Raw genomic sequence first — 24672 nt, 5'->3', positions numbered from 1 at the left:
CCTTCTTCACCCGCATCAAGAGGCTCTTTAGTTTCTCTTCACTTTCTGCCATTAGAGTGGTGTCATCTGCATATCTTAGGTTGGTGATATTTCTCCCGGCAATCTTAATTCCAACTTTTGATTCATCTAGCCCTGCCTTTCTCATGATGTCCTCTGCATATAGGTTAAATAAATTCACAGATTTTCTGGAGCAATATTTAAACTAAACAACTGGGACATTGAGTTAATTGATACAGAACATCCCTGTCCCCAGCAATCTAAAAATTATAGGGCTATCAATGCATGTAACATAGATGTGTGTGTGGAGAAGAATATCAACCTTGCTGTCCAGCAAAATCAAGCTTTTAATAGCGAGTGCTGCACAAAGTGCACTAACCAAACAGGTGGTAAGAAAATAGGGGAACTCAGGCACCACACAGGTTATGTAGAAAGCAAATACAGGATCAGTCATAAAGGACTCAAATGTCTATACACAGAGTATAAACAGTAAACAGGTTGAACTAGAAATTCAGGTTAATGAGGGCAGATATGATATTGTTGCCATTACGGAAACATGGTGGGATGAAACCCACAAATGGAACACACAGCTACAGGATTTAAATTATTTAAAAGAAACAGACCATAAAAGAGGAGGTGGAGTTGCTCTCTCTATAACAAATAACTACATCTCTACAGAAATAGAGCACAACAATGATGAAAACTGTCTTGAATGCATTTGGGTCAATATAAAAGAGGTAAAAATAACATTGCCATAGGTGTATATTATAGGCCACCCAACCAAACAGAGGAAATAGATGAACTTTTAATTAGTCAGCTAATTAAGGTATGTAGGAAGCATATCACAATAGTAATGGGGGACTTATTTACCCTGACATCAACTTGGAGACAAGTGGAAGATCAAACATATTCCTAACAAACCTAGTAGACAACTTTGCCTCCCAAAAAGTAGAGAAGGGAACTAGGGGATTAGCCATATTGGATCTAATTCTCACTAACATAGATGAAATGATAGAAGGTATTGAAGACACAGGAACCTTGGGAGGAAGTGATCATGCAGTATTGGAATTCAACATTATGGAAGCACAAGCAATAGAACACAGTCTGATTTCAATAAACTTAAAGAGGACTTGGGATGAGAATTCCATGGATGAGAATCCTCAAGGGGAAAACAACTCAAAAAGCTTGGGAAAGTTTGAAAAGTGAGATAATAAAAGCCCAGTCTAGCACAATACCAACAAAGAAAAAAATAACAGCTCTCAAAATAAACCAGCAGGGCTGCATAAAGAACTCTCTGATAAATTGAAAGATAAAAAGGACAAGTATAAAAAGTGGAAAGAGGGGCACCTAACTAAGGCAGAATATCAACAAATAGCCCAAGCCTGCAAAGATGTAGTGAGGAAAGCTAAGGCTCAAAATGAAGTAAGGCTTGCGACCAAACTAAAAAATAACAAAAAAGCTGCTTTCAACATGTAAAAAACAAGAAAAAGTTAAGGAAATGATTGGTCCATTAGTGGGGGAAAGTGGCAAGAAGGTGACAAGCAACAGGAAGAAAGCAGAACTATTTAACTCGGTTTTTGCATCTGTCTTTATACAAAGGGGAAAAAACAGTCCAACCTATAAAAAACAAAATAGAAACACAAAATAAAAAACAAAATAGAAACACAAGTTAAGATAGACAAAAAAATGGTAAGTGAGCACCTGCTCAGCCTAGATGAGTTCAGATCACCAGGACCAGATGGATTACACCCCAAGGTTCTCAAGGAACTGGCAGATGTGATCTCAGAACCACTGAACTATATTTTTCAAAGATCCTGGAGCACTGGGGAACTACCAGAGGACTGGAAAAGAGCTGAAGTAGTTCCCATCTTCAAAAAAGGGAAAAAAATGGATCCAGGAAATTACAGACCTATCAGCCTGACCTCAACACCTGGGAAGATTCTGGAAAAGATAATCAAACAACAAATCAGCGAACACCTAGATGTAAACAAAATCATTACTAAAAGCCAACATGGATTTGTCAAAAACAGATCATGCCAGACAAATCTTATTGCATTCTTTGACCAAGTGACAAAATTAGTGGACTAGAGGAATGCTGTGGATATAATTTACTTGGACTTCAGTAAGGCATTTGATAAAGTAGATCAGAACCTACTACTTAATAAGATAGAAAAATGTGGGTTAGACAGCATCACCACCAGATGGATTCGTAGCTGACTGACCGGCCATACTCAGCGTGTGGTCCTCAATGGAACTGCATCTACATGGAGGGAAGTGTGTAGTGGGGTGCCCCAGGGCTCTGTTCTGGGCCCAGTGCTCTTCAACATCTTCATCAATGATTTGGATGAGGGGATAGATGGGGAATTCATCAAATTTGCAGATGACACCAAGCTGGCAGGAATAGCCAACACTCCAGAAGACAGGCTTAAGATACAGGAAGATCTGGACAGACTTGAACACTGGGCGCTATCTAACAAAATAAAATTCAATGGTGAAAAAAGTAAGGTTCTACATTTAGGCAAGAAAAACCAAATGTACAGGTATAGTATAGGTTGTACCTTGCTCAGTAGTAGTAACTGTGAGAGGGACTGTGTGCTACAGCTGTCAAAAAAACCAACACAGTGCTAGGCTGCATTAACAGAGGGATAGAATCAAGATCATGTGAAGTATTAATACCACTGTATAATGTCTTGGTAAGGCCACGCTTGGAATACTGCATCCAGTTTTGGTCACCACAATGTAAAAAAGATGTCGAGACTCTAGAAAGAGTACAGAGAAGAGGGGGAGAAGATGATTAGGGGACTGGAGGCTAAAACATATAAGGAACGGTTGCTGGAATTGGATATGTTTAGTTTAATGAAGAGAAGGATGAGGGTAGACATGATTGTAGTGTTCCAATATCTCAGGGGCTGCCAGAAAGAAGAGGGAGTCAAGCTATTCTCCAAAGCACCTGAAGGCAGGACAAAAAGCAATGGATGGGAACTAGTCAAGGAGAGAAACAACCTAGAACTAAGGAGAAACTTCCTGACAGAACATTTAACCAGTGGAACAACCTGCCTCCAGAAGCAGTGAATGCTCCAACACTGGAAGTTTTTAAGAAGAGACTGGATAGCCATTTGTCTGAAATAGCATAGGGTTTCCTGCCTGAGCAGAGGGTTGGACTAGATGATCCCCAAGGTCCCTTCCATCATCATCATCATCATCATCATCATCATCATCATCATCATTATTATTATTATTATTATTATTATTATTATTATTATTATTATTATTATTATTATTATCCACATGGAGCTCTGATTACTTAAAGTGGCAGTCGTATTTAAAAATTCAGAAAATCCAAATAGGCATGAATACTTTTTCACAGCATTATCTGGAGGCTTTTTAAAAAAACTACATCTGTCCCCAATGTATCACTGAATACGTCTTGCAGGGTATGGATGGATGGATTCTACCAACTAAGACATTTACATCCCCAGTTTACAACACAAACACCTTGATCTAACAGGATTCTGGTAATATGTATTTCCTCATCAGAATTATATTTTGGGAATGACTGACTTAAATATTACAGTGAATGCATAAATAAATATGTAAAGTAACTTCATTAAGTCAAAAATGCTGGTGAATGTTTATTGTACTTTTATCAATCTACAAGGTGGCGTATTTCTGGAACTGTATAAGCTTTCACAGAAGTTTCACATCTTTGTACTTTGATTTACTTTTACTGCTCTGTCACGTGGCCAGTAGCTAAGAAAACAAGATATGGTCACCTTGAATGACCCCTGTTCACCACAATTCTACGAATTATTTTCCAAATAAAGCCATTTGCATCCCATTTTATTTATTGGTTTATTTTTTATAATTTGTACCATCAGTCATCTAACTGTTGTCTTTATTTTTAATATATGATGGCTGGGATGAAAACATCTAGTAATTTAGGCCATTTGGGAAACATGTTGTGTGCTTTCTGGAGCAAACCTAAGTTTTACATAGTTGCATATTAACAAACATGCTCCATTATAGCCTATTCAGAATAAATCATTGTTGATCGCTAAGTTATGTTGCTTCTATAACATTGTTGCTCTGACTCTGTTCCTTCCTGAATGTGAACTGTTTTGACCCCTGCATGTTATTTAATTTAGAGCAAAGGTATTCAGAACTTGTTTTCTCTCCTCTGTGGAGTTAAACTTTGTAGAATGGGGAAGATGAGTGATGCAATCCATTGCACATCTGTTCAGACCTAAATGCCATTGAGTTCCATAGCATCTTTGCAAACCTGCATATAATATTGGCTTTGCACTGTCATGTGAATTCTGATACTGACACTTGAACACAGAAATAGAAAATGAGACTTAACATTCATGGAATTTTTAATGTTGAAAAATCAATAAATCAAAAGTCATTTCTTAATTATTAGATTGTGAGAAGCTTGGGCAGATATGTCTGGTAAGTACAGGAAATTATTGACTTTGTACATGTAGCACATTGATCTTAGCTGTAGAAAAACAAAAAACAAAAAGTCCCACTAAATTTCTGGCATTGAACAGATAGTCCTCGTTAACAATAGTAATCGAGACTGGAATTTCCATCACTAAGTGAAGCAGTTGTAAATTTAATAAAGGTAACTGGAGATTGCAGTCCTGGCAATCTCCGGTTACCTTTATTAAATGAACCATCATGAGTCGTTAAGTGAGGACCTTACATGACTGAGACTTCCAACTTCCTGCCGGCTTCCCCATTGGCTTTGCTTGTGGGAAGCCAGCAGAGAAGGTTGCAAATTACTATCATGTGACCAACCATGTTGGTTGGAAATCCAGGTTGGTTGCCAAGTTTTGTGACTGCGGGGGACACTGTAATGACCGGAACCTCATGGACCAATCATAATTACCATTCATTCAGGACCACTTTTTAACTGAGGACCATCATAGTGCCTTTAGAGATGAAAGCTGGGACTGCTAAGAAGCTGCAGGTAGACCCCAAATTGCTTCTGGCTTATCAAGCGAATCCACCCTCCTTTTGATGTGGCTTTTTAGTGAATCACTTCTAGCCATAGATGAACTGGAGTTTAGATAGAGACCTTGGTGTCATTCCTTCCTCATCTTACTTAGTAGCAATTTGTATTGTTTTACTAGCTATTTATAGGTGATGTAATGGCTCAGTGGTTAAAGACACTGAGCTTGTCAGCTGGAAAGCTGACAGCCTGGGTTTGAGTGCCATGGAACCAGGGTGAGCTCCTGTTATTTGCCCCAGCTCCTGCCCACCTAGCAATTTGAAAGCATGCAAATGCAAGTAGATAAATAGGTACCACTTTGGTGGGAACTTAACAGCATTCTAAGTGCCTTTGGTGTATGGACATGTTGGTCACAGGAGAAAGAAAATGTCTTTAGATAACTCTGGCTTCCTCGACTGAGGGAGAAGGGAGCATGAGCACTGCCCCCTAGAGTCAGACACAACTGGACAAAGGAAACCTTTACCTTTACTAGCTATTTACCAGGTTAATCAGGTTTCCAACAAGGCTTATTTGCAAGGTTGTTCTCTTAACATGATTCACCTCTCCCAAGTTTCTTGCATTGTACTTAATGTATACTACCCTTGTATAATAGGCCAGCCTTACTGATTGGAGATGTGAAGCTTAGATAGTGGGTGGGTGTTTATTTGGAGACAAGGTGAGCAACCGTATTTTTGCATTATTTTGCATCTTGGAATTGTTGGAAAAGCAGTGTTAGGGCATTTAGTGGTACAGTTTGCATTTACAACTGGTTAATGTTCTCCTGCAATTCCATCACTATAATTTGTGACATTTTTTACTTGTTTTCTGAGAACAATTGCCCATTTGAAAGAATGAATTTGTTTAATTACCGTTTGATTTTCATAACAACTACATGATTCACTTTATGACTGTTGTAAGAGCAAGTCCAGTGATGTGGTGCATCCACTTATAACTGCAACGACTTAACAGCCAAAATTCTGAGCTCCATTGTGGTCATAAACTGAGCACAACCTATAAGGCCTGATACTGCAGTCATCAATTGAGAACTACTGTGTGAGTCAGTGCAAGGCAACTTTAGTATAAACACTTGAGTGGGAAAATGCTAAAACTAAGGATATGAAAGATGCTTCAGCTTCAGCTACAATGCTGTGCTTGAAAGTGAGGTTTTTCCCTCTTGATAATAAGAGTTTTGTTTCACTTCCTTGGTGAATTTGCATAGATTTACATTCAGTTTTGCTAACAAGCAGCAGATAAGACATTTCCTTAAAGGAAAAATAACTAGTGAGAAGTTCGTTGCTAAGGTGCTAAGTTTTTGTTTTGTTCTGAATGCTTTTCATAATAAATGCCAGGAAAAGATATGGCTTTCTCTGAACTGCTGCTTTTGAACTCAGTAGATAGCAGCTTTTTATTACAGTAGAACTGCCCATATTAATGTTTCTTTATTAACTATTACTTCCAAAAGAAAGAAGCTTTCTTGTTGAAATTTTCAGTATAGTGAGTTAGGAGTCAGCAGCTTTTTCCTAGGCTGGTTTCAACTTCATTATTGTACGAGTAGTTCTCACTTAAACACCATTCATTCAGTGACTGTTCAAAGTTAGGATGGCATTGAATGAATGGCACTAATGCCCAGTCCTTGAAATCATGCCCGTTGCAGTGCCCTGGTGGTCTTGTGCTCAAAATTTGGGCACTTGGCATCTTGCCCTCATTTATGATCCTAGGAGGTTCTTCATAACTTCTCCCACTGCCTATTTCCCCATATCTCTTGCCTTTGGGGCCGTTTCTGCATTCTCTCATCCTGTCACCCTGCACTCCATCAGCACAACTGCTCACAGCTGATTTTTGCCATCTTCTTCTTCCCACTATTGATGAAGCATGTCTGGCCTGGCCCTTCACAAGGCTTTCTTCCTGGCCTTCTCCAAGTCATCCAAGGCCTCAGGGAGAAACTTTTACGTGGCCAGCACCTGCCTTACAAAGGGCCAGTTGGGCTCACTTGGTCAGCAGGATGGAAAAGATGGTGAATTTGGGGCAGTGGAGCACAGGATGTCTTCAATACCCTTTAGTCCCCACCCCTGGCCTGGCTGCCCTGACCCTACAGTGCAGTCAGCAGCCACTTTTGTCCCCTCCCACACTCAACAACAGCCACCTCCACCTGACAATCCTTGTGCTGGACCAAAGCAGTCACTTATTTGGTCACTGGCCTGTTTGCGACCCTCCCCAACTTCCTGCCAGCTTCTCTGTTATCTTTGCTTGTTGGAAGCTGCTAAGAAGACATGAGGTGATCTTTGCTTAACAATGAGAGTGGGGACTGCTGAGATTGACAGCACTAAGCAATGTGGTCATGTGATATCATAGTTTTCAACCACATTGCTTAGTGATGGACATTCTAGTCCCAATTACTGTCATTAATTGAGGATTTGTTGTAGTACCTGTTGTGATCATAGAAGTTATAATCAATATATGATATTTTAAACTGAGTTGATGTTAGAGCTTTTATCAGTGGGTCTCACTAACTTACCGGTAGTCTTCGACTTGACGATTGTAATTGAGCTCAGGATTATGGTCTAAACCAGACATGTCAAACACAAGGCCTGGGGGCCGGATCCGGCCCGCGAAGTGGTTTCATGTGGCCCGCGAAGCCATCCTGGAAACAGTGAGGGAACGGCCCCCACTGCCTTGGCCCTGGCCCAGAGACCTTCCTTCTGCCAGAGACCCTCAGATCTGTCCCACTCCTGCCCAGGCCCCCATAGGCACCCTTGATGCGAACGATGTAGAGCTGGCCATGCCCACCGGGTAGACCATTCATACTTTAGCCACACCCACCCAGTAGGCCACGCCCACCCTGGCCATATCCACCCAGCCTGCTGAGGGCAACCGCAATGCTGATGTGGCCCTCAATGAAGTTGAGTTTGACACCCCTGGTCTAAACTCATGGCATCCTGTAACCGGACCTGTTTTTTAAGACATTTTTGCTACAGTTAAGTGAATGCCATGGTCATTAAGTAAACGCCGTGGTCATTAAGTGAATCAATTTTCTCCAGTGGTCGATTTTTTTTTTGACAACAACTGGAAATAAGCATTGGAAACCAGCAAAAAGGGACTGTTTCCCAAATCACAGTCATGTGACTGTGAGGCACTGCAAATGTCCATAAAGGTGGGTCAATTGCTTAACATCCAAAATGTGACCATGGGGATGGGGATGTGGCTTCAAAAGAGGATCCTATGGACCTCTGGGGAGGTCTGTGTAATTTGGAATGATAAGTAACCAGTCATATATTGAGGACTATCCATATATTAAGCATACTGCTTTTTCAGTTTTCCTCATCATTGCTCCAGGATGTTCTCTATTATCATCCTAAGATAAAATGCTTTCTGCGCAAGTAGTTTTCTTTATTTATGAAGCATTAGGTTGCAGCCATGCATCATTTTTGTTTTTTACCAATGTCTGCAGAGCCCGTAAGGTTGATAGCAAAGATTAATACTGTGTTTTGAAATATGCCAACTTCTTATTTGATATCAAAACTTTCTCCTGGGACAAGAAGACTGGCAGGTGCACTTAGGTTCATGTTTATTGGTTCTGAAGGTTTTTATTTAATCATAGTCCTGTTGTATTTGAACTTAAGAACAAACTGTCACACCAAACCATAGTCTGAAATGGGTTTAAGGCTGAAACTTATTTTAAACCCAGTGTCTGATTTTTCATAACTCTGAAGACTTCCAGAATTTATTGTAAAACACTGAGCAGTAAAGAAGGAAGGACAGGGCTATATTTGTACACATAAGGCTTGTAAATGTCTTAGCTTAATAACCTGAAACTGTAATTTGAACTGAATGCAGCCTACTTCATTTGGCGTTGTGAAGGCCTTGTTTTTAAATCTTCCCTCTGCTGTCTTATTATACTGTGATTGTCAGTTAATTATCCCCTGCCAACCTCAACCACCTAGATACAAAATGGGAAAATAAAACTCTTAACCAAACTGAGTTAGAGTTTTGAAAACAGTCCCAACCTTCCATAATACAGATAGTTCTCGACTTACAATCACAATTGTGACCTGAATCTTGGTCATTAAGCAAGACACCCATATGACTTTTTTGCTCAGCAACTACAATCCCAGCTGTCCCAGTTGTGACCATTAAGCAATCACTTGGGGGGTGTCTCAGGGGTTACAGACTCACTGGTGTGCGGAAGCCTGTCATGGGACAGGAGACACAGGCCCTCTACGCTCCACCATGCCTGATCCACTTACGTTTGCCTTTTTCCGCATCTGATGAAAGAGTCTTTCTAGCCTTCAGTACAATCACATTCGTTAGATTTTTAGACATGAAAGAGCCTTCCTAGCCTTAGGAATGATTATTCTGAAGGCTAGAAGAGCGGCTTTTTCTCCAACCAGAAAACTGGCGGAGGCAATCATTCTCTTTACAAAACAGAGTCTGTTGCATGCGAAGTCTGTTATATCAAAGTCTGGTAAATTAAGTTTTCAGTATCCGAAGCAAGAAATGGGGAGTATGAGAGCAACAGCAACAAACATGTAAATTTCTCTTACCCAAATAAAGAAGATCCGGTTGGCTAGGTTCACACAATTATAAGCTATACACCATGATTTATAAACTATAGTGGCTGGGCTCCCATGTTGGCATTGAACAGCCAGCAAAGAAACCTCTTGGACCAAGTTATGAATCTTATCTTTGTTTCATGTTTCACAGAATCACCAATATTTATTTGCAAGTTTTCAAAAATCTGTGTGAATTCAAGGGTGGAGCAAATATCTGCATCAGACGGCTGGGCCCTGTTTTTATTTTGCAAAGTAAAACAAAATAATGCTAGGATGCATAGGTGACTTGGGTTATGATGTAGAAAGCTCTCAGACTTGGCAGTTTTCAGTGTGAGATAAGAGTCAACATCTAAAGTGCCAAAGGAGCTGAATAGTGAGTGATAACAGAATGTTTAAGTAAACTAAAATATAAAGACTGGTCTTCAGTTAAAAATGTAGCACTGAGGAAATCTGCATTTCAACAATTCTCCATAGTTCAGGATCTTATTGAGATTGATTTATTTCTCTCCAGCTGATGTAGCATCTTAACTATTGAAATCGTTTCCATATTTGCTGATTCCATGAATATGCGGGATCCTGAAATATTCAGTGTCACACTGCCTTTGCTGCGAGTTTCATTTTCTTCCAGTTGTGTGTTTTGCTCTGTTTTGCGTGTGTTTCAAGCAAAGTTAATCCTCATATATTCGTATTTTTACCTGCGTTTTTGTTTACACGAGATTGATGGTGTGCTATTTCTTCTCTTTTCGATAGGTGTAGCTGAAGAGAAGAAGTAGAGGAGGAGGAGTTGAATCCTTTTACCTGCAGCAAAGTGGTGGAACTTTTGGCAACCAACACAGCTGAAATTCTGCCATTATGAATGAAGTCGCAATAGTGAAGGAGGGATGGCTGCACAAAAGGGGTAAGCCAGTGCACATAGCATCTTCGGCATCCATCCCTTCATTCTTCTTATTCAGGGAAGACCAGGTACTGCCAAAACAGTTAAGAGGGTAGTTGCTACTACATGATTAAATCCTTTCCCCTTCCTACGTGTAAAAAAAGAGTGAGATTTTGATCGTGCAGCCACAGCCGCCCTTTTGACTTTCCTGATTTTCCCCTTCCACCCCCGTGGATCCCATACTACTTTTAATCCCTTTAAACCTACCTTTTTGTCACATTTTGTAAGCTGCCTTAAACAGCAGGTGATGGAGAAATAAAAAAAGCAGTGAGAGAAATTCAATTAAAAATCACTAAAATAAAAGTGCTTTTTTTTTTTAAAAAAAACCAACAACCTTTACTACAGTCGTAGACCAGCATAAAAGTGCTTTGTTACATTTCAGTGGCCCAGTAAAATAGTAGAATACCAGTCTTCAGAAGTTGAAGTGAGACACTGCTGAGGTTGTTTAGATAAATGCTCCCCCAAATAAGAAATGGTAATCAAGTGGATAGAAAGGAATATTTGCCTCTTGTTACAGTTTCAAGAAAATTGTGTGTTGTTAGCACTACTGTAATAAACAGGTTACATCTATTAAAGCTGGCAGCCACAGATATATGAATGAGGCTTCCTGTTTTGTGCAAGATTTTTTCTGTAGAAATTGGAGTGCTTATTTTTATGGGCTTCTAAAGCGTAGCTCAGTGATTCTTTTTAATTCAGAGGATGCGTTTGAAGTTTTGAGAATATCATGCTCATTTTTGCAAATTGACAAGTCACAGTAAGCACATTTAGCAGAAAGCAAGCTTGTGACAATGCTCTTTGCCATCCCTTTCGCCCTTCAGATGATTCTCCAGAACCCCAGAATTTTCTTTTCCTTTTCTTATCTTGAAAAAAGTGGGTATACTTCCAAGCAATCCACTTACCCAGAAGAGACATAGTCGCCTACTAGGTTGCTGGCCCAGCTATCTGCAAGTGCCATAAAAGTGGAGAAGTAGGCTATTCTTCACCACTCTTACCACCACAAGATAACTCCTAACAAAGGTTCTCACTTGTGCTCGGTTGGCTTTGATCCTAGTTTTCCTCCAGCAATGTTCTGGGCATTACTTCTGCTGTCTCTTCTCCTGGAGCTACTCTGTAAACTAGGGCACTCTATGAGATCCAGAAACACAGAAAGGTCACATAGGGATTATCCAGTCCGAGTCCCTTGTCACATGCTTATTCCAAGTTGCAACCAAGACCTCAACTGGACTAGGCACCTCAGGAATAATTCCAAGCTTTCTCTGATACCTTAGTGCAGGAGTGGGGAACTATGCCCCTTTTATGACTTGTAAACTTCAACTTCCAGAATTCCTGAGTTAGCCATGTTCAGCTCAAGATTTCTGGGAGTTAAATTCCACAAGTCATAAAAGGGCCATAGTTCCCCACTCCTGCCTTGTTGGATTCATCAGTGATTTGGAATAGGCTGATTAAATGGAGCCTTCTCCTTTGCAGTGGGTGTTGACTACAGAGAGAATTCTGTAGAATTAGAGCCAAGAGGGAGTTATCTGTTCATGGCAAGGAAGTGATGTTAACTTCCCCCAACCCCGGATCACATTGCCACTGTTCCTGTGTCCTTCTTTGTACATCAGGTCTCCCCCTTCCTCAAAATCTTCCTCAAAAAGATTCATTAAAGACAAGCTGTTGTGCTGCAAAAAAAACAAAAACCCATTCACCATCAATGTAATTTTTATTCCTAAGAGAGCCTCTAGGTCGCATGCATACTCTAGAGATACTTTGAAAATAAAAACAGGTGACTGAAATAAATAAATAGGTACTTTGACAAGGTAGCATTCTCTCAGACATTGTTGGTATGGAATTTGGAAGTCTTTCTGTGCAACTCCTGTTGCAAGTAGCAGCTATGGCTGGGGTGGCAGCTTTGCACAGCTGCCCCATCTTGTTTGTAAAGCTCAGTGTTACATACAGGCCCAATTGCTGTTACTTATTTAATGACAAAGAGGTCAAGGGACAGGTGTTCATGTCAGGTTCTTCCTTGCTCTACAGCAGGGGTGTCAAACTGCCGGCCCATGGGCCGGATGCGTCATGGCGAAACCACGCCCACCCCATTGCTGGCAATGGAAAAAAAGTCGTGATATGTCGCACCACGTCACATGACGTTGCGAGTTTGACACCCTTGCTCTACAGCAGGGGTGTCAAACTCAATTTCATTGAGGGCCACATCAGCATTGTGGCTGCCCTCGGGGGGCCGGGTGGGTATGGCCAGGGTGGGCGTGGCCTACTGGGTGGGCGCAGCTGGAGTGTGTATGGCCTACTGGGTGGCATGGCCAGCTCTACTGTACATCATTGGCATCAAGGGTGCCTATGGGGGCCTGGGCAGAAGTGGGACAGATTTGAGGGTCTCTGACAGAAGGAGGGTCTCTGGGCCAGGGCCAAGACAGCGGGGACCGTTCCCTCACTGTTTCCAGGATGGCTTCGCGGGCCACATGAAACCACTTCGCGGGCCGGATCTGGCCCCCGGGCCTTGTGTTTGACATGTCTGCTCTACAGTCTCTCCAGCAGATGATCTCCCTGGCATTTAAGGCTTCACTTAAACCCTAAGGAGAAAGCTATTACAATAAAACACTTCTCATAGCCTTTTTGAGATTGGGAAGAATGAGCATCCTGGATGCTTCACAGTGATGAAAAAACACATAACTGAAAACGTAACAGCAGTAGCACCTTTCACCACCTCTGACAATAAAGTAACTCAAAAACATTACCAAGGAATATTTGAAAGCAATTCCTAAACACCCACAAAGGATGAAAAAAGCCAGAAATATCATTCACAGAGGATAAAAAAACACTTGAGAACTTGCAAAGCATATCTTTCTACAAGATTATGTAGGTCATAACTGAGAGTCAGTTAATCTTCAGGATTGAGAATGTATTTAAACCCAGATCTTGTCTTAATCCAGCATTCTCTATACTAAACTACGCTGTTTTTTCTCAGCTTGACTGCTGACCGCTTTGTTGTGCGGGAGGTTTTAACAATTACTGACTTATACCATAATTTAATTCGTGTATGAAGATACCAGGATTGTGCCCTTTGTTTTTATTTTTGTTTTGCATTTTTGGGAGGGTGTCTTTTTAATAGTGTCTTTCCGTTCACAATAGTGGCAGTTTAAAAATAAACGGAGAATGGAGAGGAAAAAAAAGTGGCTTTGAAAGGTTTTAAGTAAACTAACCACAGGATGTTTCCAAAACCAGTGTCTGATACTGTGAGCTTGTGAAACATATTCAGGCTATAATTACAACAAGAGAAGCTTGCGAAAAGAAAATCTACAGTAAAAATACATGTATTTCTTAACATTTTCTCTTCCTTCATTTTTAAAAGGAAATGAAAACATATAACTTTTGGGGGGGGGTAAATTCCCCATGCTTCCTTGAATTTATTTTGATGCATTAAAAACAGAAGGTGAATTCTAGCATATGAATGGATGCTGTATCTGAATTTTAAGTTTGCCTTAGTGGTTCGCAGATTTCAGTTGGATAAGAGACCTTCTCACATGCTAGCAAATTAATGCTTATGATCATCCAATGCAGTTTAGAGCTTTACATGGAAAGGGAGAAACCAGATGTTGAAGTTGGCTTTAGAAAAGGAAGAACGTGAGACATTAAAGCTAATGCATGTTGGACTTGGAAGTTCAAATAATACCAAAAAGACACCAGCCAGAGCATAGAACAACTCAAAGAAGTAGTGCAAGATTGGAAGACGTAGAATCGCCAAGAGTTGGATATGACTGAATGGATAACATCATTATCGTCTTTGTCCTTATTTGCTTCACAGAACAGCTTTTTAGGGTCAGTTATCAACGGCAGGAAGCAACATCAAGTAATACACCACCAGTAATTGCTATTGGTAGAATAGGAATTATGTCCTTGGGAAAAATGCTCAGATGTCCATAGTTACTAAGATCAGAATTGTGCAAGAAATAGCTTTTCCGATAATACTGTGTGTAAGTGAAAGTTGGACTTTGAAGAAGCAGAAGCGAAAGAGTGTTAATACTATTGAACTTTGGTGTTAGAGAAGTCTCTTGAGAATATTACAGATAATGGAGAAAACAGACAAATGGATCATTGAACAAATCAACCCAGAGTTCTCATACAAAGATACAAAGTCTCAAATGATCATACTTCAGATAATTACTCAAAGATACAGCTTTCTGGAAAAGTCTGTAATGCTGGGCAAAATGGAAGGACAGAGAAGAGAACAACTAGCAGCAACGTGGATCAATGCGTGCCTCATTGGAAGACGTGGCCAATGAGATTGGCAACAGATCCTCCTGGAGAAAATCTTATCTGCATGGTTGTTAAGAATTGACACTGATTTAATGGCACATAATCAGACAAAAGGATCTTCATGTTATCTTCTGTGCAGCAGAAGCGGTTGCTTAAATTTAGCAAGAGTTATTCAGCTAGAGTTATGTACATATAAGGCACGGATGTCAAACTCGTGATGTCACGTGACATGTTGCAACGTATTACGACTTTTTTCCCTTTGCTGGCAATGGGGTGGGTGTGGTTTTGGCGTGACGCATCTGGCCCACGGGCTGGCAGTTTGACACCCCTGATATAAGGGAATAGAGGGTCGTAAAAAGGGAATTAAAGATGGTTTACAAGTAGCTCAAGTTCTAAAATACTTAAGTATTTCTAATATTATGTGCACAGTGTAATTGAGTAGCCTCTGGATATTTTGAAGCGCAACTGTTGCCGTCTTTGGCCACCAGCTGAGGTGGCTGAGGCATGTGGGATAATAGTGTAGGATAATAGTTAAAAAGTGTAGGATAATAGTGTAGGATAATAGTTAAAAAGACTAGGAAGACTCACGGGAATCCGTCCATCTTCAGCCATTGAAACTTTTTGGGGCAAGCTAGTGACTCTTTCAGCCCAGTTACTTTATAGTTTCTTGTTATAGGATAAAATAGAGAGGTACCCATAAAACATACTTTGACAATCTGTTAGAAGAAGCAGGATATAAATCTGACAGATGCTTGTAGGATGCTACATTGTCTGTATTTGATGAAGGTCAGGTAAGTTAATATGAAGAGAAACAAATCTGGAAATCAAAATAATTATTCTGTACTTTGGTAAATCACCTTCCCAATACAGAATTGAAGAATTTCTAGGAACATCAAAAAAGGCTCTGATGCTTGTGCTGAAGTTTTTTTTGGGTGAAGGTGTTCCCCAGCAAGCTAAGATTTCATTAAAACAATGAGAAAGTTGTCTTTTTCACAAGGGTTCTTGCATAGAGCTTTCTTTCTCTTTGAAGTTCAATTTTGAAGTTTTGCATTAAGGAAGTAAATAGATTCTCGATTTGTCTCCTAAGAGCCCTTGATTTTAGGCCTTCAAATTAATTAATTAAGTTCAGTGCTTCTAATGATGCCTAGGCTTGGCAATTGCCTGGTGTCCACTGCAGGGATGGAAATTTTCTACAAAGCTAGGAGCAATGGGTGGGTTGAACATCCAAATATATTGTAGAACTTTCTGTGTGCCAGTGTAAGAAGTTTCCACTGTGGCCTCCTCCTATATGCCTTTTGCCTGCACTAAATGAAGAAATGAAATGAGACTCCTTCCTCTGTGTCAGTCTTGGTAGTTCCTGGCAATGCCATGAGTCAGTCGCTTAAAGGAAGTGCTACTTCCAGGATAGCAGATGTTTTGCTCGTGGAAAAACTAGTCATCTCTCTGACCTCAGGCCAACAGTTTGCAGATCTTATGAATGAACTGTTCAGTCTTCAATGGACCTTGAGTAGCCTTGTGACTCTTATTGCAATGACTTGGGGTTGCAATAGCAGCAGCAGTTACAACTGACTTCCTCTGCTTCTTGTGTTTTATACGTAAGGCATGAAAGCACGTGGTGTAAGTTCTGTAGTACAAAGAAAGCAAGGGAGCAATGTTTTTGTGGCTGCTCAAAGTGAGAAAGTTTGGTACATGGTAGGAGAAGAAGCATTTTTCTACCCACCCACCCCAAAAATAGCTCATGGTTTGATGATGGGGCTCAATGCATTTCAGCTTATACTTTGTATCTTAGAACATTTTTATGCAAGCCCCCCTCTTATTTCTTGGATTTTTATGGTACGGTACTTCTTGAGGTACTTGCCTCAAGAAGTACCATAAAAATCCAAGAAATATCTGATTTACTATTGGGTAAAGGAGAGTGACCAGTTCATTTGCCTTATTTTTTTCCTTTTTAAAAAAAATATATATTTCTATTAATACACTAAAGTGTAACAAATCCAAAATGAGAAATAAAGGGCAACCTAAAACATTGAAACAATGTCAGCCCTCAGTGTGTTTTGTATATTTCTGTTCTTAGGTGGGAAGAGAAGTCATTCATCATGGTTACTGCAAAAGGCTAAATGTCCTATGCAGAGAAAACTTCTGGATATCCTTAATTCTGAGACTGCATTTTCAAATTTTGGGTGGTTTGGCAAAAACTAGATATAAACTGTTACAGCTCAAGCTAGTTTACCAGTTCTGAACAGGAATGATTTCTCCATGGTGGTGTGTACTTTTGTTTTGTCCAGTTAACTGTAGTATATACAGTAAGTGATTATTTCTAAGGTATTGACTGTCAAAGACCACATACAGTGTCCAAAACCATTTGCAGGAAATTCTGTGGTTCCCAGTTGACTTTTAACCCAATTTAATTGACATTTATAGACTTAACTGTGTTGGCTACAGGACTCTTTACTCCCATATAAATTTGCTGGTGTTTCTGCTTTATATGTTGTCTTTGCTTAAAGTATGCCAACATAGGCCTTCTTTGAAGTCGTACCATAATTGTGCAATTCAATCCTGGAAAAGTTTGTTTTGCTTCTTTTTTCACATTCCAGGTCAAAATTACCTTCATCCAGGACATTTTTTTAAAAGTTCTCTTTTCTGAGAACTGAGGGAAGCTGAAATTTTATTTTGTATTCTGTTAATATTTGTTGTACAGTTTTGCTTACATATGGCTTGCAAAACAAAAGGGCTTGCAAATGGTGGGGTTCAAAATATACTGCTCAACAGATTTACCACAAATGTTAAGGGCAGAGTGCTATAACAATTAGGGAAGTTTTTGAATAGAGAAGTAAATATGGAAAGCATTTTAAAACATGAAAGTAGTTATAGGAGACTAAGAAAGCCAGTTTTATTGTTACTATATGCTGTTTATAAGAGAACGATGCAAGAAAATCCAGCTGTTACTCAGCTTGTGGCATATGCAGTGGAAGCTCAGATAAACTGAATAATCATCTAAAGTTCATTATGTACCCACACTGACTCACAAAAGGAATAACAAAGAACCCCTGAAGCTTGTGGTAGAGGCCAGCCATTTTTCCATTGGTCTGTGAGATAACATGAGTGTCTGTTGATTTGGTGTGAGGAAGACAATTGTAGTTTCTTCACCAAAAGAGTCTTAGTTTGGTTTAGTTTAGTCTTAGTTTTATTTCCTAAAAAGGAAACTTTTCTGTTTCCTTTTTAGCTTGGTATTGTCTCTTTTGAATGCTGTGTAATATGGTTTATTTCTATCAGTCTGTTGGTGGGTAATCTGTCTGAATGCAAAGCTTCCAGGAATTCCCTAGTGTTTTTGGAATTGTCTTGGTCTAGGGTGCTCACAGTTTCTCAGATGAAACTGTTAAGTCTGTCCATGTGTTTTCATTGTGTCTTCTGACTGCTGGTCGTTCACATTAGGGAATTCCTGGAAGCTTTACATTCAGACAAATTACCCACCAACATACAGACAGATGTATTCTACTGATTTTCTGCCAGTCTGTCCTACATAGCCACTGTTACAGTCCTTACATTGTATATTGTAGATGATTCCTGTTTTTTTCTTCTTGGGCTACTGGGTCTTTTGGTTTACTTAAGATATTTTGGAAGGCTTCAGTTGGTTTGTGTGCCAGACTACCAGGCATCAAAATCATCTGAGAAATAACCAACAGACTATTACAACCACATGGCATCACCTTAGCATACAAACAGAATTAAAGTTCTCCAGAACTTTGTAAGTAAACTAATAGATCCAGTAGGGAATTCCTGAAAAACTGACCAAAACACAGCCCCTCCAACAGCCAACATCCAGCTAAGCAGAGTTTAACATCTGCAAAACAATCAAGCAGAAAAAACAACAACCCTAATCAAGGAACTACCAAGGAGAAAAACCAGATCTCCATCAACACTGACAGGGCAGGCTACTTATATAAACAGGCAGCAAACCTCACACTTGCACTGATGATGATGCTTAATCGGTTAACAAAATGTCTGCAAGCACTCCACATTCAAGCCCAAGTTACGTATATTCTCTCCTTTAGATAATTAAAAACTATAAAAAGCTGGCTTTTTCCTTAAGCATTGGGATCATAGGGCAAGGTTGAGCTTGGGGATGATCGTATTGGGAGACTGTGATTGAAATGCCAGATTCTGGGGAGAGAGACTTAAGGTTTTGAGCCACCAGGAGTTGTGCTGTGTAAGGTGACCAGCTGTATAAGTTTTAAATAAATAAATACTGAAATAAAATCTGAGAATATTCAGTCTTTGCTGAAAATAAATTTACAGTTCTAAATGAATTAAATCAGTCTAAATTTGGAGTTGTAAATGCACCTATTGTCTTTCTGTGTTTCCCCCCAGTATGGATTTAATGGTGTATGTTTTCTTACTATAATCTGTACAGAAATAAAAACCAGTAGAGTGTTTTGGAAACCAAAGAATAAATCTTGCTATGTACATTTCCTCCTGTGTTATAACAACAATATTTCTATAGTATGAAGGATCCAGAATGGCACAGGAACTTCTTCATGTTAAAAAACTAGGTTTGGATAGCAGATCAGCTATCACTTCATATTCTGTCGCTTGGGACTCCACAATAGAAAAGTAGAAAATGAATATTATAAATATTTTCAAAAAGCAGTATTTTGTAGGCAGATGATAAAAAAGGGAAAACAGCTATCACTTCATATTCTGTCGCTTGGGACTCCACAATAGAAAAGTAGAAAATGAATATAAAAATATTTTCAAAAAGCAGTATTTTGTAGGCAGATGATAAAAAAGGGAAAACAGTCTAGTGCAGTTTTCCAAATATGGACATCAGATTCATGAATTTTATCTTCTACACTAAGCTTATTGGGGAATTCTGGGAATTAAAGTACATAGAGCTGTAAGGTTCTCAAGAGCTGTAAGGCTAGACGGAATTAGTTAAAGATTGTATGATAAAGTGGGCACAAAACATAGAGGAACCAATTCCGTTGGCTACTTGGGAGGTAATCTGGGTCAGAAATGTTAAATTTACTCAGGCTCAAAATTTAAGAGAAATTTTTTATAAAATGTTTTATAGATGGCATTTGGATCCCAAAAAGTTGTCTTAACATGTATCCTAACCTACAGTCTAAATGCTGGAGATGTGGTAGTTTAGATGCTACTTATTTTCATATGTGGTGGACTTGTAGAAATATAAAAGCTTTTTGGATTAAAATTTGGTGGAAATTTTAAGAGAAAGATAAAGTTTTCTCCACAATTGTTTTTATTGGGTATTGTTGTAGATTGTGATACTAAAGAAATCAATTTGATGTTGAACGTGATAACAGCAGCACGGTTACTGGTGGGACAATATTGGAAGAAGGATAGTTTGCCTGCTATAGAAGAATGGGTACTTAAGGTATCGAATCTTGCAGAAATGTCTAAGATTTCTGCTTATTTGAAGGATCACTCGCAAGAAAGATATATTTCAGTTTGGAGGAGATGGATAGATTATATTCAGAATAAATATGGGACTAAAAAGTTCCATTTAGCTTATGAGTAGATTTTAGATTGTTATTAATTCTAGTATTAGTATTGATTATATTTTTGTTTAAGTTATTATTATTATGTTTTTAATAATTTGAATGTATGTATGTTAAAGGGGAGTTAAAGCACATTATGAATTTGGTTAATTTTATAATGGATAATCTTAGTTAGAATATGATTATTATATCTATAACCCTGTATTCAGCTCTGGAAAGGGGGGGAAGGGGGGTGGTTTGGGGCGGGTGGGTTTTGAGGATATATATTGTAAAAATTTTTTTTTGTAAAACTCTTTAATAAAAAAAAGCTGTAAGGCTGGGGGAGACTATGCAAATAAAATGATTTTTTTCAGTAGAAGACTTTTTTAAATTGTATTCAAGTATAGAAAACACATCCAATTCCAGGATCTGCTCCCAAACCCCAAGTTGCATGTAGAAAATTGGTAGAGGCAAATTCCAGGTTTTGAAGAAGCCAGGAATTACCCAAGATATTGTTTGGTCCGCTCTGCTTTAGATAGAGGAAGCATGCATGTGCATTCTGAATAATGCTACTGCTCCTAGTGTGCATAATGCTTTGCTCTTTGAATGGCTTTTTCACTTTAGACTGTGGCCTCAGTCATATTTCTGTGACTTGGTTAAATGTTTTGAATGGTTGTAAATAAGCCAAGAATGGTTTGTGATCATCCAGATTGAAATTTACATTGGTTTCTTTCTTTATTCCAAGGATAGCAATAAAGCACAAGTTTAGAGCAGACGCAGACAAGCACAGTGCAAGGAACAACAAGCAAAATTGGTCCTTCTCCCCATCTTCTAACTTAATAAAGAAAAATAAAACTAACATTTGGAGTAAAGAGAGGATGGTAAATTTACGAAGAAAAAAGCAAATCATGCAGCATAATGGCCTGTTGTGATGCTAAAAATGCACTGTGCCAAAGTTATGGTAAGAATTTTGTAGGTTTCTAACTGCTGGAACAATTCCTTCCTCTGTTACAGTTTTTTCCAGTATTAAAACACAGTAGAATAGAATAGCATATTTTCTTTTTTTTTAATATAAAAAAGCAAATGACAATGCAAACATTCATTGCTAAAATGAAGCTGGCCATTCATACAGTGTTGCTAATTTGAACATAAACATGCTGCTAATGGTTTTGGTCTTGTACTATAATTTTTATGGCTTTCCTGCATCATTCAAGAAAAGAGCTTATTATTTTTCTTGGAGCAGCAGTGTTAGCCTGATCTTATGAATGCTGGATGTTAAACTGAAGGCAAAAGATTTAATAAACTCTCAACTGTATTCCGTCTGAGTATTTTTGCAAAAGTGGAGAATGCATTAAAATTGTTTCCAGTGGCAACTGCCTCTTTTGACAAGTACAGATAGTCCTCGACTTAATAAGAGTTCATTTAGTGACCATTCAAACACTGAAAAAAGTAACTTATGACCATTTTTCACTTATGACCGTTGCAGCATCCTCATGATCACATGATCAAAATTCAGACACTTGGCAACTGACTCATTTATGACCATTGCAGTGTCTCAAGAGTCATATGATCACCTTTTGAAACCTTCTGACAAAGTCAGTGGGGAAGCCAGATTCATGTAACAACCTTGTTACTAACTTAATAACTGCAGTGATTCACTTAAGAACTGTAACACGAAAGGTCATAAAACAGGGCAAAACTCACTTAACAAATGTCTCTCATAGCAACAGAAATTTGGGGCTCAAAAACTACCTGTATAAACAGCCATAGAGTAAACTTTATCTGTCTAGTTTTAGTAATAAAATTTAGTAGTTAATATCTTATCATTGACCTATTTGGCTCTAAAGTTAGCTTTCAGTATTTTTAAATACTTTATATATATTGACATCATAAATAAATATTTCAGTCTAGCATCTAGATTTTTATTTTATATTTTCAAAACCAATTAAGGAGAAGGAGTTGCCCCCAAAAGAAGCCACCTTTAAATGGTCTTATCCTGTATCGCTCTTAAGGGACTCCTTCCTGCTTCTCACTTTCCTTTATACACCTATATTGTACATGACAATCCTTTTAGATGCACTTCATCTTATTCTGAAGCCTAGTAACTTATTTTCAGGCATGCTTGTAGTCCTGTTTTGTTTTCATCCCAGAATGCTTGGTTAGTTAGCCCTCTCATTCTTGTGGACGCCACAGAAGTTAGCTGTTTATGTGTTGGTCAGGGGCTCTTTCCTCTGGGATTTGATAACTGAGGCAAAAATATCCATTTCTGGATTCCATTTGGAAACCTACTTCAGCTTACGTAGAAAAAAGTCACTTCCCAGGACCAGGACCAGGACCACACATATTTGCACACATGGGAGATCCTCATTAATGTTGATCCCAGTCACTTCACTCTCTCTGTTAGAGATCAGGAGTGGGATTGTGCTTTGGAGATAAGAATGAGATCCTCTAAAATTTTCCCATGCTTGTCAGCATTGGCAAAGCTTCATCAAAACAATCTAAGGATGTTCTTGGGATAATGTTACTGCTCATAGCCTGCTAGGAAGGTGTGAGGCTGAATCCATCAGGGTAGGAAATAAGGAGTCTGAGATCAGACAAGACTGTTATGAAAACACTATGTAGGTGCCTTCGCCTTCAAAGGTTGACAAACATGGGTGAAAAAACCATTACTGTATAAAGGAGGGAGAAAGACATGTAAATATGGCTAGAGTCTGCAGTAGCTAATCATAGTCATTATGAGAGCATCTTTCACATCTGTAGTAATAGCAGCATCTGAACTCTGACCTTGAATCTGTTGAGTTCGTGAGAGATTTATTGCTAGGCCTGGGGTGAAGCTCTGACAGAAGCAGAGAGGGATTAATGCTGCACCCTTCAACCAAGCTTAGCTGTTCAAGGCATTATTTAACCCTCTTTTGCAGCAGACTTATGTGTAGTGGACACAGTGCTGGAACCATTGCCTTGAAGTGTATATATACATGAATGGAAGATTGATGAGTTCTTGTATTGTAAAAGTGAGTTAAATAAAGCCTGTTTCATGTAATGCCCTCTTGACGTATGTTGGAGTTTCCATAGTTACACAGCATTTTTTCTGCACCGCTGCCAATTGTCGAAGAGACTGCTTCCTCACAAACTTGCCCTCTGGTACCTCACCCTGGTGAGTGATTTGTTCCATAGTCTGGCTAGCTGGGTGTAACTTTGGACAGATTTCTTGTGGTCCCAAAGTCTTCATTTTTCCATGCTCCATTTTAGATGTAAAATGGCCTACAACCGGTTGTGGTAGTTCAGAAATGCACATTTGTGTTGCGTATCTGTATGTATTTTTCATATTATACTACTATATTCTCTGCTAATGTTTTATCATGGATTTCTGTGGTTGGAATACAAGCTGGTGCAAATACTGGCGGTCAGCAGTGCAGAATCCATTACTGTTTACATTCATATTTATCCACTGTCGATTAATGTGCTTCCTCAGTGGATATTTTTGTCCGCAACATAGACATTATTAATGAACTGTATGTATAGCAAGAAGGCTTAGGCAAAACCATGGCTCTATATTAGTTAAAATGCCTTTGCAAAGCTTGGGTTTTTCTTAAGGCCATTTGAATCAGAATTCTGCAGACCTAACAGAACCAGACTGAGGTCTCTGTTTATTGGTTGTTTCTTGCAACACAGTCAATGGAATCTTTAAGCAGCTTGAAGGTTAACAGATGTATTGTGGCATAAACTTAATTGACTGCAATCCATTGCAAGAAAAAGTTGTGATGAAGTGGGCTGTTACTTAATTATTATTTCAATTTATGCTGTTCATTTCTAAAATAGTGGATAAACTTATTGAACTTCATCAATACCATGTATGCTCATGGTGAAATTTCAGCTGCCAAAATACACTAAAAAATCAGGTTTTGTAGTACTTTTGCAATAATCTAGCGGGTTCCATCAAATAAAAATGCCATCTCTCTGAATTTAAGAAGCAAGCCTTCTCTGTATCAGTACCTTCCTTCCCTCTGCAATGAGATTCTCTCCTCAAATTTGAACAGCTCACATCCTAACTGGTATTTTGAAAAGCCTTATTTTTATTATTATTGGTCTCACATCAGCCAGATGTTAAGACACAAAATTTGTCATTTTTGTCCACCTATCAAGTCTTTCCCAAAGACCTGGAATAGGCAGCTGTTGTTGCTTAATAATATTAAAGATAACATAGGAAATAAGCTGTTCCTGGTAAAGCTGCCTTTTGCAATTGATTGATGGTGGTTTTGTCAATGTTTATGGTGTTCAAATGGTGCTCCAGATGTTGTATTACTATTGGTGTTATCCTAGAATTAAGGAGGAATTTCCTGACAGTTGGAACAATTAACCAGTGGAACAACTTGCCTCTAGAAGTTGTAGGTGCTCCAACACTGGAGATTTTTAAGAAGAGATTGAACAACCACATGTCTGGAATGGTATAGG

General features: G+C 39.0%; 1 protein-coding gene across 1 annotated transcript in view; it reads left to right on the top strand.

Moving 5' to 3' along the window:
- Positions 1-24672, top strand: part of AKT1 (AKT serine/threonine kinase 1) — a 113601-nt gene that overhangs the window by 17852 nt on the left and 71077 nt on the right. The window contains exon 2 of the mRNA XM_083379127.1: positions 10291-10438. Coding sequence (XP_083235253.1) covers positions 10393-10438 — 46 coding nt within the window. The 5' untranslated portion in view covers positions 10291-10392. The remainder of the gene's footprint in view (positions 1-10290; positions 10439-24672) is intronic.

The sequence above is a fragment of the Vipera ursinii genome (genome assembly GCF_947247035.1).
Source record: "Vipera ursinii genome assembly, chromosome: 1".
Lineage (NCBI taxonomy): Eukaryota > Metazoa > Chordata > Lepidosauria > Squamata > Viperidae > Vipera > Vipera ursinii.
The sequence above is the reverse complement of the archived record's forward strand: the minus strand, read 5'-3'. Positions and strand labels throughout refer to the sequence as shown.